We start from the raw sequence: 12,557 nt of genomic DNA, 5'->3' as shown, positions 1-12,557 counted from the left end.
ATTGAGACCCCTCACATTCCCATTAGATAGGGACCTGAGTCAGAGGGGTGTGATAATAGTGGGGTAGGACCTTTTTTTTCTTTTTCTTTCCCATCAACGTGGATGCTTTATCACATACGAGTGGCTCCAACTTGCGGGGTGAAACATCCTGAAAGCTACTGGTAACGAATATTATACTCAGTCATATTTATTTTTGTTTTCATAATCTATGGTCGGTACGAAGGGGTAGGATTCATGACTTTTCCACCTGTACGTAGCTCATTCGAAGTCATAAGATCCCATTGGTCATAAGTCCTCGCCGTCGTGCCTCATCATAAGTTTGACGTAGTTTTCCGCAGGCTTTTTATAGCTTCTGCATGGCAGCGACGTCAGTGGACTGGACGTAATCCTCAAGCTCCTGGATCTCCTCCTCAAGGTCGGCAACGGAAATCTTCTCGTCCTCAACAACCATGTTGATCTGGAGCTTCTTGACACCGAAGCCAACGGGGACGAGCTTGGAAGCACCCCAGACGAGGCCGTCCTTCTCAATAGCACGGACGGCAGCCTCGAGGGCAACCATATCGGTCTCATCATCTAAGCATCGTTAGCATGGGAATTTTTGAAAGAACGAAAGGGAAAAACATACCCCAAGGCTTGACGTCAAGAGTGACGACGGACTTGGCGATGGTCTTAGGCTTGGCCTCCTTCTTCTTCTTGTACTCAGCAAGACGCTCCTCACGGACGCGGGCAGCCTCCTCATCCTCCTCCTCGTCGTCGCTGCCGAACAGGTCGACATCGTCGTCATCACCTCCCTCGGCCTTCTCAGGAGCCTGGGCGGGGTTGATGGTCACCTCCGCGGTCTCAGGGCCGTAGGTGGTGTAGGGAGCAGCAGCATCACCAGGGAGGGTGGCGAACTGGCTCTCGTAGCTAGCAATGTGCTTGTACCATCGAGCGGCGTGGGGGTACTTCTCAGCGTCAGGAGCGCTAGAGAGAGCCTTGAAGGTAGCGACATCAGCCTGAGAGGCTGATTGGCTGAGAGGATGTATTAGCACATATTCTCAACTCGTTATTCAAGAATAAAACATCGGATGTTTTGAAAACTACTCAGAGGTGCACAAGTGCTTGTTGTTTCGTCAAACGGCGGGTCTTGAGTCCGCCTCCGAAACACGGACCAATTTGTCTCATCATAGAAGTTTGAAAAGGGAGAAAGAGTAGGTGAGGTTTAAAACAGTTCAATACATACCCAACAATGTAAGAGCGGGTGCTCAACCAGCTGTTGAGCACTGATTTCAGGTGTCAGTGTCCATGGTGCGGAAAAGAGAGGCACAAGAAAACTATGAGGCCAGGGACATACCGGTAAGCCCAGCATCGGAAACGAGATCGGTGAAGCCCATTTTGAAGGATGTGAAAAGTCAAGTCGGAAAGAAGAGAAAGGTCGGGTATTTGTAGAGCTGGGAGAGATGTGAGAAGGAAAATGGGTTGTCTGGTCGATGTCCAGGTGGGGTTTATGAGATTTTTCACCTAATCTGCTTTGACTGGGGCTCACTACTAAATGCTAAGTGAGGGGCGGAAAAAGTGACGGATTAATTCTCTCCGCTAGCCGGTCTACGAGCGTCATTGAGCTAAGGTGCAGGTGGGTCCGAGCTTCCTATCTTAGGTAACTCCATTCTATATATCACAGCTGGACGACGTAAGAGCTTCTGCCGCCTTGTGAATCAAGTCGTTGTATAACCTTTTCCCAACACACCACAGTTTTCTCTCTTCCGGCACATATCCAAAATTTCCGAACATGCCAATCTCACCAATTATCACCTTCAAAGCGGGCCAGTGCGAGGTTGATGTACGTCTCATCCAGTGCCCAGGAATTAGTAGGAGCATACACTAACTTCACTTGTCTCCAGGCCTCCTCCAAGCCTTACAAGGTGAAGCCGCAGCCTGAGCCGGGCTATATCTACCTATACTCTGAAGATGGTGAGTTTTCAAGGTCGCCCTTGTTATTGCTGCATGGCTAATGACAGAACAGATCTCGTGCATTTCTGCTGGCGCAAGCGAAGCGAACCCCTCGACAACCCCGAACTTGACCTGATCATGGTCCCTGGCGATGGCAGCTTCACTCCTCACGAATACACATCGTCTTCCGAGCCCACCTCCAAGACCAACGGCCGTATCTTCGTCCTCAAGTTTACTTCTTCATCCCAACGATATCTCTTCTGGCTTCAGTCGAAGCCTCAGGGCGAAGACGGAGATCCTGCCTACTACAGCCCCCGTGATCGCAAGATTGGCGAAATAGTCCATCAACTACTACAGGGTGAGGAGGTGGATGTCGCTGAGGAATTGTCAGCTCTCCGTAACAACGATAACCAACCCGACGACGAGGATGAGACCATGGAAGACGCCGATACCCACCGTGCACCTCGAGGAAGCGGCAGCGGAGGTGCAGGACCTGACGCTACGGGTGGAGATGTTCGAGAGGAGGGCGAGGGCTCACGAGAGGGCGGAGCTGATGGTGCTAGAGCGTAGGTGATTCCCTTTGCATGGTTAAATTGGATGGTATGCTAGCGAGCGATGGTCTTGGCTTGTAGATCACAGATCTGGGACAACAGGTCAACCGTGTAAAACTAGATTTCTTCACTGCGAGAGGAGAATTGGGAACTAGTGTCCTGGCGCTGGATCTGTGGCATCAACTCTAAAATGTGACTGTGCTGACCTTGTTCCAGGGCCTCTTCATCTGCCCCTGATGCCGATGCTGCTGCCGCTGTGAAGAGCTTTTTGGACAGCCTTCGAGGCCCGTCAGGGCTCTCTGGTGGACAGCAGCAGCAAACCACCGACAAGGCATACCCTCATCTCAACCACCTACTTCCCACTTCCATCACAATACCTATGGTTGACTCGGCTCCCGAAGAGTTCACAGACACATTGATCAGCCTTCTCCCTCCTACTGTTATTGTCCTTGCAAGTGGCTCAACAGATTCTGTTGATGGGAAATTGGAGCCGTCAGCTTCGGCTGTGGAGGATGCCAAAGCCTCATTATCCCTGGACGACAAGCGGACGCTGTTGAAGAAGGTTCTGAGAAGTCCCCAGTTCAACCAAGCCCTGGCAAGTCTCACAATGGCCATACGGGATGGTGGTTTGCCAAGCATTGCGGATGCTCTTGGTGTAAAGGTCCAAGATGGAGGATACCTAAGAGGCAGCGGCATGCCTTTGGGTGGTGGCCAAGCTATTGAAGCATTCGTGAATGGCGTTAAGAAGACAGTCGAGGACGAGAAGAAATGAAATAGCGATGCATTCTCGCGAGGTATATTCTCGACTGTGGGCTTGCGTTCTCTAATGACACGAAGAAAGAAGCAATACTTGAGATATATTGATGAAGGTCAATACCTGGTAGGCAACGTGCAGCATCAAATGGGTTTTAGAGATTAGACCACTTGTCCCAATCTCTGTTTGTGATTTCAGAAGTAAAATAGATCCATGATTTTAAGATGGGTTGAAATATAAATTTAATACTCATACTATTGGGCTATCGATACCAGAGTTATAATTAAGGTACAGGTAAGTGCCGTTGGGTTAGTACCAAAGCTGCCAAGGTATATGTAGTACGGAGGGTTGGCAAAAAATCCTAATTTTTTCTAGTATTAACTTATTAACTTAGTAGGTAGTAGCTTAGGCACCTAGGTGTTTACTCAAGGTGGGGCCTGAGATCCCGTCGTTGGCCCCCACGAGGATAGCATACCTAGAGAGACGCATACTGACGTACTGCACTATTCCTCAGGGTAACATTTCAAGCTAGCTCACCAACAACCAAAATCCAACCTACACCTCAAGCTCTTTTCAGTCGCTACTTCATTCAAAACCCCCCCTGACGTGCTTGGACGCTCTGGTATTGTCGCGATGGACGTCTCATTTCCTACGGACCCTCGTGAATTCGACAGCGATGATCGCATATCATTTTCCAAACTTGACCAGAAGTTCATTGCAGTTCACGATGACGGCAACGAGTACGAGTTCGACGCCGATTCCAAGCGATGGGTGCTTGCAGATGAGAATGCACTAGAACCACCAGCGGCTGGCGCACTCAATGACTTTGCAGAATCTGTATCGCATGATACTGTAGATGGCGGAGCAAAAAAACGCAAGAATGAATCGAGTCATGGTTCTGAAGTAGGTCCAAACATCGCTTCGCTGTCGAAACTGTCTCGATGCGTGTTTGCCGAAAGGTTATTGAAGCTAACTATTGAGTAGACTCCCGAACCTAGTAAACCTTCACGACAAAACAAGAAGCAAAAGGCACCTCAACAGCCTAAACAGAATACAGCCATCTATGTCACAGGTTTACCTGCTGATGCAACAGTTGAGGAAGTCCACGACCTCTTCTCTCGAAAGGGCGGCGTTATCGCAGAGGAAATTGACAGCGGAGCACCACGAATCAAACTATACACCGACTCAGAGGGCAAATTCAAGGGTGACGCGCTGATTGTCTTCTTCAAGCCCCAGAGCGTGGAGATGGCCATTATGCTTCTTGATGATACAGACTTCAGAATCACTCCCAGTGGCACGCGTGAAGGACGAATACGTGTTCAGGCCGCAGACTCGAGTTACAAGAAAGTTAAATACGACCAGGAAGGTGGCGCAGGTGGCGAAGGGGGGAATGTCACAGCTGAGCGTAAACCACAGAACAAGGATCGCGACAGGCAAAAGATCATCAAGAAGACTCAGAAACTCGATGCGAAGCTGGCAGACTGGGATGACGACGTGCCCTACCCGGGCCAGCCGGAGACAGCGACCAAGTGGGACAAGCTTGTGATTCTTCGGCATATGTTTACGCTGGAAGAGCTTGAGGAGGACCCTGCTGCCCTGCTGGAGATCAAGGAGGACATCCGAGAGGAATGTGCCAAGCTGGGTACAGTGACAAATGTTGTCCTGTTTGACCAAGAACCGGAAGGCATAGTCTCAGTCAAGTTCAAAGATGCGGATTCAGCCCGTGCATGTATCAACCTCATGCATGGAAGGAGTTTTGATGGTCGAACAGTGGAAGCTTTCCTAGCGACAGGGAAAGAGAAGTTCAAGCAATCGAAGGACGATACGAACCAGGGAGACTCAGATTAGAAGGTCTACATCCAATGTTGACATTGGAAGAAGATTTTATTGCATTGTAAGATACCCATTAGCTCTGATACTAGAAGCCACATCCTAGGCAATGATTCATTTTCACAATATGAGCATTTCCCTATTCGCATCCATATGCCTAACTCAATGTAGGTTTACATGGATTTTGGACATATCCCCATTTCGAGTTCTTCGGCGACAGTGTACCATATAGCAGCTTCGATAATATTGCAGATGACCTGCAATTCTTCGTCATCTAATGAAAGTCTCGTCAGCCCATTGTTTATGTTCGCAACTTCTTGCCAGTTGCCTAGAAGCAAGTCTCACCTCGTGGTGCATAGATCATGACAAAGTCTGGGGAGACGGGGCTCTTGAGGAACCGACTTCTCCAAGCGAGTGGATGCCTCTGACCCCAGCCTTTTTCTAACACCTCCTTGATATCGTCCGGGTGTAAACACATATGCATGGAGTGGTCCGAGTCGTGAACATGACAGATCTCGCCCTGGCAATTCGTTTGTACTGGATGCCTGGCAAACAGTGCCAACCCATGCTTCTCTATGCACGACTTCTCAGTGCCAAACTTTTTAGGGCTCCTATTCGCTAACTTGGCCATGGACCAACGGAGAGCTCGGTAGCATACTCGAGATCCGTGCTGATCAAGTTGTCTTTGGGGTGCTATGCCAGCAACAACAGGTCGAGGACCTGCGCGGTATGGGAGACGCTGGCGTCGGAGGATACCTGATGTTGGGAGACGCATAAGGTCAGGCTCTGGGGCCGCAAACGGGTCGCTGAGAGCCCAAAGACGGAACCATGATATACGCAGGTAGCCGCTGAAAGTGGAGGGCGTGCCACCAGGGCCAAGGTTGAGGAAGTTCTGGTAGTCGTTGTGGACGAGCAGCACTATTGGGAATGAAGCAATGACTACCTCGGCGTGACATGAATCAAGGAAGTGAATAAGCAGAACTAAGATAAGGGACGACAAGAAGATGGTTTTACCATCAAGAGTTACGGAAACGGGCTGCTGTCGAAGCGCATAGGAGATCTTGAGATGTTCCAATTCAGCTTCGCCTTGGAGATCGGGAGGGGGAGAAGACAAGGTCTCGGCTGAAGCGATTGCAATTGATGACATTTTAAGATAAAAAGGCAGAGTAGTCTCTTTCTTTGAAGATGAAGAGTGCCTGTTTGGGACAAATTGGCGACCACAATGCCACTATGTGGTTGGAGAGCGGGGTGTTGGAGAGCCGTGTAAGTGTGATGTGATATTGAAGTGAGCTGTGTTTCAACTTATAGAACGATTTGCAACGGTCGACCTCTTCCAAATAAAATCGGAGAGTGAACCACTGCAGTATTTAAATAAATCGCCTGAGACAACAGCCGAGTCTTACAGGGCAAGGTCAAGTCAAGAATTGGAGACGGTGAAAGAAGCGACAAGAGGGGATCGTCATATGATGCTCAGCCAGCGTCGCAACTAGCCAACCCAACCCCGACGTTCCGACAGGCGTGTTGGCAGCCACCATAGCGAGCTGCAAAGCAAGCCTTGGATTTGATCAATCTGTTTGGTTAAACAGTAGTGAATTGATATGCGCTGCAGCCGTCTGCGGGGCATGACGTTGAATTGAAGCTACACAGTCTTGTGGCTCTGGAATTTCCGACGGATAGGACAATATTATGTCACTAGTGAGCGGCGTATTGGATCGTAAAGAGAAAGGCTAATAAGGTAAGACGGCATAGAATGATTTGATTGAGTGTTCTATGAAGCTTGACTGTGTGTGGGTACAAGATCGTCAAAGCTACCCTGGACAAAGCGCTGTGATGGTGGTCAGAATAATATCTTCGCGCTATCTAAACGCCAAGCGACCAGGTTTTTAAGCAGTTACATGGCATTCGACAAGAAAGAAGCAGAGTAACTCGGATGTTTCCCTGTTCATCTCATTCCTTATCCTTGATTCGAAACTAAAGTTGAGGCACAGCCAGCTTGCACTGATCAACACAATCACACGGGCATTGGGAAACATGCAAGACGAAGTGTTGAAAGACCCTGGGAAACTCAATCCATGGAAGGCCTCATATCCATGCATCCAAACAGTCTTTGGCTTGTCAGCGGCTATTTGATTGTCATGCTTGGCGATACAAGCCGTATCAAGGGCTGACGTCGCATCTAAGCCCAAGCTGAGCGTTGCTCAGCAACAGCCGGATCCGTAACAAAACAGACCAGCGAATGACGGAGCTCCCATCATGGGTCAACCACAGCTAAGAGCGGTCTAAATCGCAGCGAGATAACAACTTTTCCCAGCTCTCCATGCTTTATATGCCAATTTTTTTTTCGAAATACTCAGGAGCTCATATCATTCAAGCAAGTTGCTATTTTAGCATCAACAAGTCACTCTAACTTCGACAATTGAGTCACAAAGTGCTGAGAAATTGTTCCCTCTGGTCGAAAAGGTCAGTACCCTCTGGGTAGTTCTGAGACCTAAGATTCCTCCGTCAATCGCTAACATTCCTTCCCAGAGATATATAATAGTCCCATTATGGGGTTGCTGCCAAATCCACTGCGGCCGCGCGAGCCTCAGCTCCCACTATATCAAAAAGTCAACTCTCCAACGAAGGAACGATATTCTGACGACGACTATTCAACCGAGGATGAAGATGACTACGAAGACGAGCCATACTCCCCTGAGAGCTCTTCAGCTGGCTCTTCAAGGCATACATCTGGATCTGCGAGCAGTGGGCTTTTGATGTTGCCCAGTCACCAAAAGAAACCTCTCCCTCTTAGACGAAGGATTGCCAAAGTGTACCCCTACCGAATGCCAAACAAGGTCACTCGCTACTTATTTTGCACTGTGATCACATTCATTATCGTTATGGTGTTGAGTCTTGTGCGAGCCAGCCAAGTTGAGAACTGGAAAGTTGCCAACGGTAAGGTTGATAACCGCCCACCGCCACCGCCACCTGCTTGGGAGAAGTTCCCCTTCTTGGAAAGATACTATGGTGGTCTCAAGAGCCTGGTCACTTTCGAGGAGCTAAAGCCGGAATGGCCTCATGTGAAGGATGAGCCTGAGATGCTAAGTGAAGGCAATGACTGGAGCAAGCAAAACGAAATTAAGAGCGACAAGGATACCGACGAAACCGACAGGGCCGCTACCGAAGAAATTGAAGCCCAAGCTCAAGGCGCAAATCCTACCAAGAAGGAAGCGAGGGACGAAGTCAAGCCAGAGGACGACGTTAAGGCCGAGACAAAAGGTGGTGCCGCGGAGGAAAAGGAGAACAAGCCCCAGGATGATTCCAAGGTCAACAAGAAGAAGCTCCCTAAAAGCAACGACTGGAGCGATTATGCGAACCGAAGTGAGGAAACCGGAAGCAAAGAATGTTTTCTAGATGCTGACGGCACAATACGGGTTCCCCAGCTCCGATACTATAATGGTCGCCCCCAAGGATTCCCTGAGCATGCCATCGGATCCTACGAGACCCTGAACCTGCCCGAGAACATTTGTTTCGACCGTTATGGCCGCTATGGCCCCTATGGGTTTGGCTATTCCTCAAGAAATGGTGGTCTTAGCGTTGGTGAACATGGACAAAAGGAAGGGTCGGATGCTGTCTGGGAGAAGACTCCTCGCGTGGACTATCGACAGATTGACTGGGCTGATGTCCAGCGCCGTTGCTTCAAGGCCAACCAGGCTCGCTTCAAGGAGCTTCCCTCCAAAATCCAGACTCCTCATGGCTTCTTTGCGCACGAACCCAAGCCTAAGCCACTTCCTACTTCAACTCTGGAGCGCCGCGGTGCTAAGGAGGATAAGCTCAAGGCTGACAAAGAGACCGCTGTCTCTCAGGTTGAGACGTCAAAACCAAAAATTACTCAACAATTCAAGTCCGAGGCATCACAGGTCGCATACTCAAAGGTTGATGACTCAAAGACTGAGCCTACCGAGGCTTCTGTGTCTCAAACAAGTGAGTCAAAGCCTCAGGAATTAAAAGCAGAAGAGTCGCAATCTGGAAAGCCCCACGAGACCGAATCTAAGGATAGCAAGGAGGACGAGAAAAACCAGGAAGAAAAGCCTGGGAATTTCAATAATGCGTCGCCCAAGGCTGCTGGGAGCGGGGTGCCACGAACTGCTGTTGTTGTGCGCTGCTGGGACGAGTACAACTGGCGCGAAGATGATATTGCCAACCTTCGATCTCTCATTACTGAGCTCGCTGTGACATCTGGTGGTCGCTATGATATCCATCTCCTAGTTCAGGTCAAGAATGAAGCTGCTCATCCGGTGTGGGCGGACGAAAGAATCTACCACGAGCGCATTGAGGAGGCCATTCCTGAAGAGTTCAGAGGCTTGGTTACGCTGTGGTCCGAGACACAGATGCTCGCTCTTTACCAGGGTATCTACGACCACTTCACTCGTGGTCCTGATCTCCCCGTTCACGGCGTGTACCGCGGTCTGTCCATGGCCATGCAGTACTTTGCCCACAAGCATCCTGAATACGACTACTTCTGGCAATGGGAAATGGATGTGCGCTACACAGGTCACTATTACGATCTCTTTACCAAGCTTGAGAACTGGTCTAAATCACAGCCTCGCAAGGGTCTCTGGGAGCGCAACTCTCGCTTCTATTTCCCCAGTATTCACGGTAGCTGGGAAGACTTCTCACAGATGGCTCGGGTTCAGAGTCAGATGGGTGTCGTAGGCGCTGACAATGTCTGGAAGGGAGTTCCTGGTCTTGAGGGCAAGTCCCCTGACTCTGACACCAAAGGCCACCGCACTGTATGGGGACCCCTTCGTCCTAAGGACGATGATGACTGGTTTGAGCCTGGCAACGATCCTGTTGCTCCCACCTCCTACGAGAAGGATCACTACAAATGGGGCGTTGGAGAAGAGGCCGATTACATTGCGCTTAACCCGATCTTTAACCCTGATGGTACGACTTGGGGTCTCAAGGAGGACATCACAGGCTACAACCGATCCGAGGGACTCCCTCCCCGCCGGGCCAACATCATCACCACTTCGCGTATGTCGCGGCGACTTCTGACAACTATGCACAAAATGACGGCTTTCAAGAAGCAATTCGCCTTCCCTGAGATGTGGCCTGCCACTGTCGCTCTGCAGCATGGCTACAAGGCCGTCGCTGTGCCCCATCCTGTCTATGTTGATCGAAATTGGCCTACAGCGTACATGGCACAGGTTTACAATAACGGCCGTGACGGCGCAAGTGGAGGCTCTCGAACCAGCATCTTTGGTGATCGCGAACACAACATGCACGGCCTTTCCTGGTTCTACAATTCGGGCTTTGCACCAAATATGTATCGTCGCTGGCTAGGTCTTCGAGTGAACAATGACGGCGGCGAGGAATTTGAAGGCACCGAGGATAAGAGCAAAAAAGGTAAGGGAGTTGGCAACATGCGTGGTGGCGAGGGCAGAATGTGTCTGCCTCCTATGCTGCTTCATCCCGTCAAAGATGTCGAGCTGCCTGTTGAAGCCCCTGAGGCTGATGCTGATGCTGAGGCGGGTAAGGCCCCTGAGTCTGATCCTGGAGCCTAAATGATCTCCTTACCTTTTGCATGCAATGGCTCTGAGAGTCAAAACAAGGCGTTGGTTTTGCTTTTCTGGGGTTTTCTTGCGGGTTCATATCGTGTCATGTCAGTGATGAAATACGCCAACGAGATGAATGACCTTGATTTGAGCTACAAGGCATTGTAGTATACAAGACATGTTTTCCAGGATAATTGGTCATAGACTTGCTCGGGTTGAATAATGAATTTGAAATTTCAAAACTGTGTGCATCTACCGAAGACGATTTGTAAAATAACATCAAAGCAGTCACGTAGACTTCCTGGGGCCCTGTCTTGATCCAGATGCAAGCGACATGGGGCTCTTCTCAACGTAAAATGTTATATTACATGCTCTCCCTATCATCACATTTGCGTAGGTTTCCAATTGCTCTTTTGTATCATCGTTTCATCCTCCCTGAAGTGCTCCCAATATAATACTGCGCCAATCCGTTCTTCACATTTGCGGTTCGTCAAACAAACAACATTTCCGAGTATTTCAATGAGTTGATCTTTTATCAAGCCGTCATGCACCTAAGTCTACCCCTTAAACCACCCGCTTGACCTCGAAGAAACGTCGCAGCCACCAGACCTGGAAGAGAGATTCACCAATGACAACACCAATGACGAACATGTTCCACCACTTGACTCGGCTGTTTGTGCTCTCGGCGGTGTTTCGGTGGGTGCGCTCACGGATCACGATGTATTCTTGTTCGTCCTTGACCTGGGCAAGAAGATCGGACAGCTTCCGAACTGCAGAATGTTGTAAGCTAACTTGGTCATTCCCAGACGGGAGAATGCTCATTTACCTTCACGGTCGAGGGGGTCGGCAGGCATCTCGTGCTCGCTCACGTAGACGATTCCGTGGACGTTGAAGGAGACCTCCTTGGTGTTGGCACCCCAGTTCTCATTTCCGAAGCAGTATATGTATTTGCCATCATGCTTAGCTGTGAACGAATAATCGCCGTTGGAGATACTCTTCTCGTTTGTCTCGTATTGACCAGCAGGGTTGGTGATCTGGCTATAAGTTAATATCTTGATTGTTTGCCTAGCTCCCAAAGCCACGTACCCAGAAGTCGATATCAAGGTTGCCTGCGCTACCGAATTCACGATCGCCAACCTGGAAAGTGACAGTCATAGTGTCGTCCTTGTGTAGGGACTCGTGAAAGCATTCTCGGCCGTGAGCAGGCAGGACGATGTTGTGAGCAGTGACAGCTGAGAAGACAGCAGCGGCCACGAGGGCCTTGGCCGCAGAGACGAAGTACATTATCGGGTATGTATCGATCCGATCGATCGCTATAACTTCAAAGGAGTGTCGTGGTTGTTTGCGATGCTAGAGTACTCTGATCATGAACATTGAATCCCCGTGTTGGAGCTATTGACCAGTGTCCACTAAGTCAAGTATGGAGTTTGGATCGCGACGAATTGACACCTTTTCGCAGCTAATTGGAGGAGCCGGGGGTTGCTCCTGTTGCGGCTCTCGTCTGAGAAGCCACGGTTTTGCCGAGCCTGTATCTGAGTTCCTGCCAGCTTGCACCTTTGCCTGCTTGCCAAAATTCACAAGCCAATCCCATGTCCCCAAGCCTAAAGGGGGGAAGTGGGCGGGTGGAGTCTTGCTGTGGCTTGATCAAGCAAGGGCTTAGTAGAGATTACCTTGGTTTGTCGTTTATCTGTCCTTGCGACTTCAAAAAGGGATGAGATGGACCATGGCGGGACCGATTGCGCGGCGTTGAATTCGTGTTATCTGACGTTGAGAAGCAATTTTGGAGACGACATACATTCCCAGGTGGCACTGCAGCACTCAGAAGTTTCAAGCATAGAAATATGTGAATGGCATATCTTGACACGAGACTGACACAACAAGTGTCGCCATTCACAACTTCTCTTATCAAAGTACCTGAATCGCCTAGAAACAAGTACCCGAGATCAAGGTGACCAC

At 49.7% G+C, this 12,557-nt stretch overlaps 6 protein-coding genes across 7 annotated transcripts; 3 read left to right on the top strand and 3 right to left on the bottom strand.

Annotated features, from left to right (window-relative positions):
• Nucleotides 1-33: 33 nt before the first annotated feature.
• On the bottom strand, nt 34-1,547 carry FOIG_00880 (elongation factor 1-beta). The gene is made up of 4 exons (XM_031197358.1): nt 1,334-1,547; nt 1,223-1,262; nt 626-1,011; nt 34-573 (listed from the first exon to the last, which is right to left on the bottom strand). The coding sequence occupies exons 1-4, from the start codon at nt 1,371-1,373 to the stop codon at nt 344-346; spliced, it is 696 nt and encodes a 231-aa protein (XP_031073125.1). The 5' UTR covers nt 1,374-1,547; the 3' UTR covers nt 34-343.
• FOIG_00879 (uncharacterized protein) lies at nt 1,093-3,499 on the top strand. Its single transcript, XM_031197357.1, has 4 exons — nt 1,093-1,819; nt 1,881-1,950; nt 2,003-2,495; nt 2,697-3,499. Exons 1-4 carry the CDS (start codon nt 1,769-1,771, stop codon nt 3,250-3,252), a joined length of 1,170 nt encoding a protein of 389 aa, XP_031073124.1. The 5' UTR covers nt 1,093-1,768; the 3' UTR covers nt 3,253-3,499.
• A 219-nt stretch (nt 3,500-3,718) lies between these two features.
• Nucleotides 3,719-6,428, top strand: FOIG_00878 (uncharacterized protein). 2 transcript variants are annotated; one of them, XM_031197356.1, is made up of 3 exons: nt 3,732-4,137; nt 4,219-5,128; nt 5,236-6,428. In XM_031197356.1, exons 1-2 carry the CDS (start codon nt 3,868-3,870, stop codon nt 5,080-5,082), a joined length of 1,134 nt encoding a protein of 377 aa, XP_031073123.1. In that variant the 5' UTR covers nt 3,732-3,867; the 3' UTR covers nt 5,083-5,128; nt 5,236-6,428. The 2 variants fall into 2 exon arrangements, with proteins under 2 accessions (XP_031073122.1, XP_031073123.1); XM_031197355.1 differs by having other exon boundaries at nt 3,719-4,137; nt 4,219-6,428.
• Nucleotides 5,057-6,723, bottom strand: FOIG_00877 (uncharacterized protein). Its single transcript, XM_031197354.1, has 2 exons — nt 5,410-6,723; nt 5,057-5,338 (listed from the first exon to the last, which is right to left on the bottom strand). Exons 1-2 carry the CDS (start codon nt 6,209-6,211, stop codon nt 5,238-5,240), a joined length of 903 nt encoding a protein of 300 aa, XP_031073121.1. The 5' UTR covers nt 6,212-6,723; the 3' UTR covers nt 5,057-5,237.
• Nucleotides 6,724-7,311: 588 nt separating this feature from the next.
• FOIG_00876 (uncharacterized protein) lies at nt 7,312-10,848 on the top strand. The gene is made up of 2 exons (XM_031197353.1): nt 7,312-7,524; nt 7,591-10,848. The coding sequence occupies exon 2, from the start codon at nt 7,611-7,613 to the stop codon at nt 10,608-10,610; it is 3,000 nt and encodes a 999-aa protein (XP_031073120.1). The 5' UTR covers nt 7,312-7,524; nt 7,591-7,610; the 3' UTR covers nt 10,611-10,848.
• FOIG_00875 (uncharacterized protein) lies at nt 7,605-12,555 on the bottom strand. The gene is made up of 3 exons (XM_031197352.1): nt 11,688-12,555; nt 11,428-11,635; nt 7,605-11,371 (listed from the first exon to the last, which is right to left on the bottom strand). Exons 1-3 carry the CDS (start codon nt 11,883-11,885, stop codon nt 11,166-11,168), a joined length of 612 nt encoding a protein of 203 aa, XP_031073119.1. The 5' UTR covers nt 11,886-12,555; the 3' UTR covers nt 7,605-11,165.
• Nucleotides 12,556-12,557: the final 2 nt, after the last annotated feature.

Source organism: Fusarium odoratissimum, assembly GCF_000260195.1.
Source record: "Fusarium odoratissimum NRRL 54006 unplaced genomic scaffold supercont1.1, whole genome shotgun sequence".
NCBI lineage: Eukaryota > Fungi > Ascomycota > Sordariomycetes > Hypocreales > Nectriaceae > Fusarium > Fusarium odoratissimum.
This window is presented reverse-complemented; position numbering and strand designations above follow the sequence as displayed.

Bases quoted from the DNA above. Each gene is read 5' to 3' on its own strand.
- FOIG_00879 (XM_031197357.1), top strand. From the start codon at position 1,769: ATGCCAATCTCACCAATTATCACCTTCAAAGCGGGCCAGTGCGAGGTT. The intron at 1,820-1,880 runs GTACGTCTCATC...ACTTGTCTCCAG, and splicing joins CGGGCCAGTGCGAGGTTGAT to GCCTCCTCCAAGCCTTACAA. The intron at 2,496-2,696 runs GTAGGTGATTCC...ACCTTGTTCCAG, and splicing joins GGAGCTGATGGTGCTAGAGC to GGCCTCTTCATCTGCCCCTG.
- FOIG_00877 (XM_031197354.1), bottom strand. From the start codon at position 6,211: ATGTCATCAATTGCAATCGCTTCAGCCGAGACCTTGTCTTCTCCCCCT. The intron at 5,339-5,409 runs GTGAGACTTGCT...GACTTTCATTAG, and splicing joins CATGATCTATGCACCACGAG to ATGACGAAGAATTGCAGGTC.
- FOIG_00880 (XM_031197358.1), bottom strand. From the start codon at position 1,373: ATGGGCTTCACCGATCTCGTTTCCGATGCTGGGCTTACCG. The intron at 1,012-1,222 runs GTATGTATTGAA...ACATCCTCTCAG, and splicing joins ACCCGCTCTTACATTGTTGG to CCAATCAGCCTCTCAGGCTG. The intron at 574-625 runs GTATGTTTTTCC...AACGATGCTTAG, and splicing joins TCTTGACGTCAAGCCTTGGG to ATGATGAGACCGATATGGTT.
- FOIG_00875 (XM_031197352.1), bottom strand. From the start codon at position 11,885: ATGTACTTCGTCTCTGCGGCCAAGGCCCTCGTGGCCGCTGCTGTCTTC. The intron at 11,636-11,687 runs GTACGTGGCTTT...ACTTATAGCCAG, and splicing joins ACCTTGATATCGACTTCTGG to ATCACCAACCCTGCTGGTCA. The intron at 11,372-11,427 runs GTAAATGAGCAT...AACATTCTGCAG, and splicing joins CGACCCCCTCGACCGTGAAG to TTCGGAAGCTGTCCGATCTT.
- FOIG_00876 (XM_031197353.1), top strand. From the start codon at position 7,611: ATGGGGTTGCTGCCAAATCCACTGCGGCCGCGCGAGCCTCAGCTCCCA.
- FOIG_00878 (XM_031197355.1), top strand. From the start codon at position 3,868: ATGGACGTCTCATTTCCTACGGACCCTCGTGAATTCGACAGCGATGAT. The intron at 4,138-4,218 runs GTAGGTCCAAAC...ACTATTGAGTAG, and splicing joins AATCGAGTCATGGTTCTGAA to ACTCCCGAACCTAGTAAACC.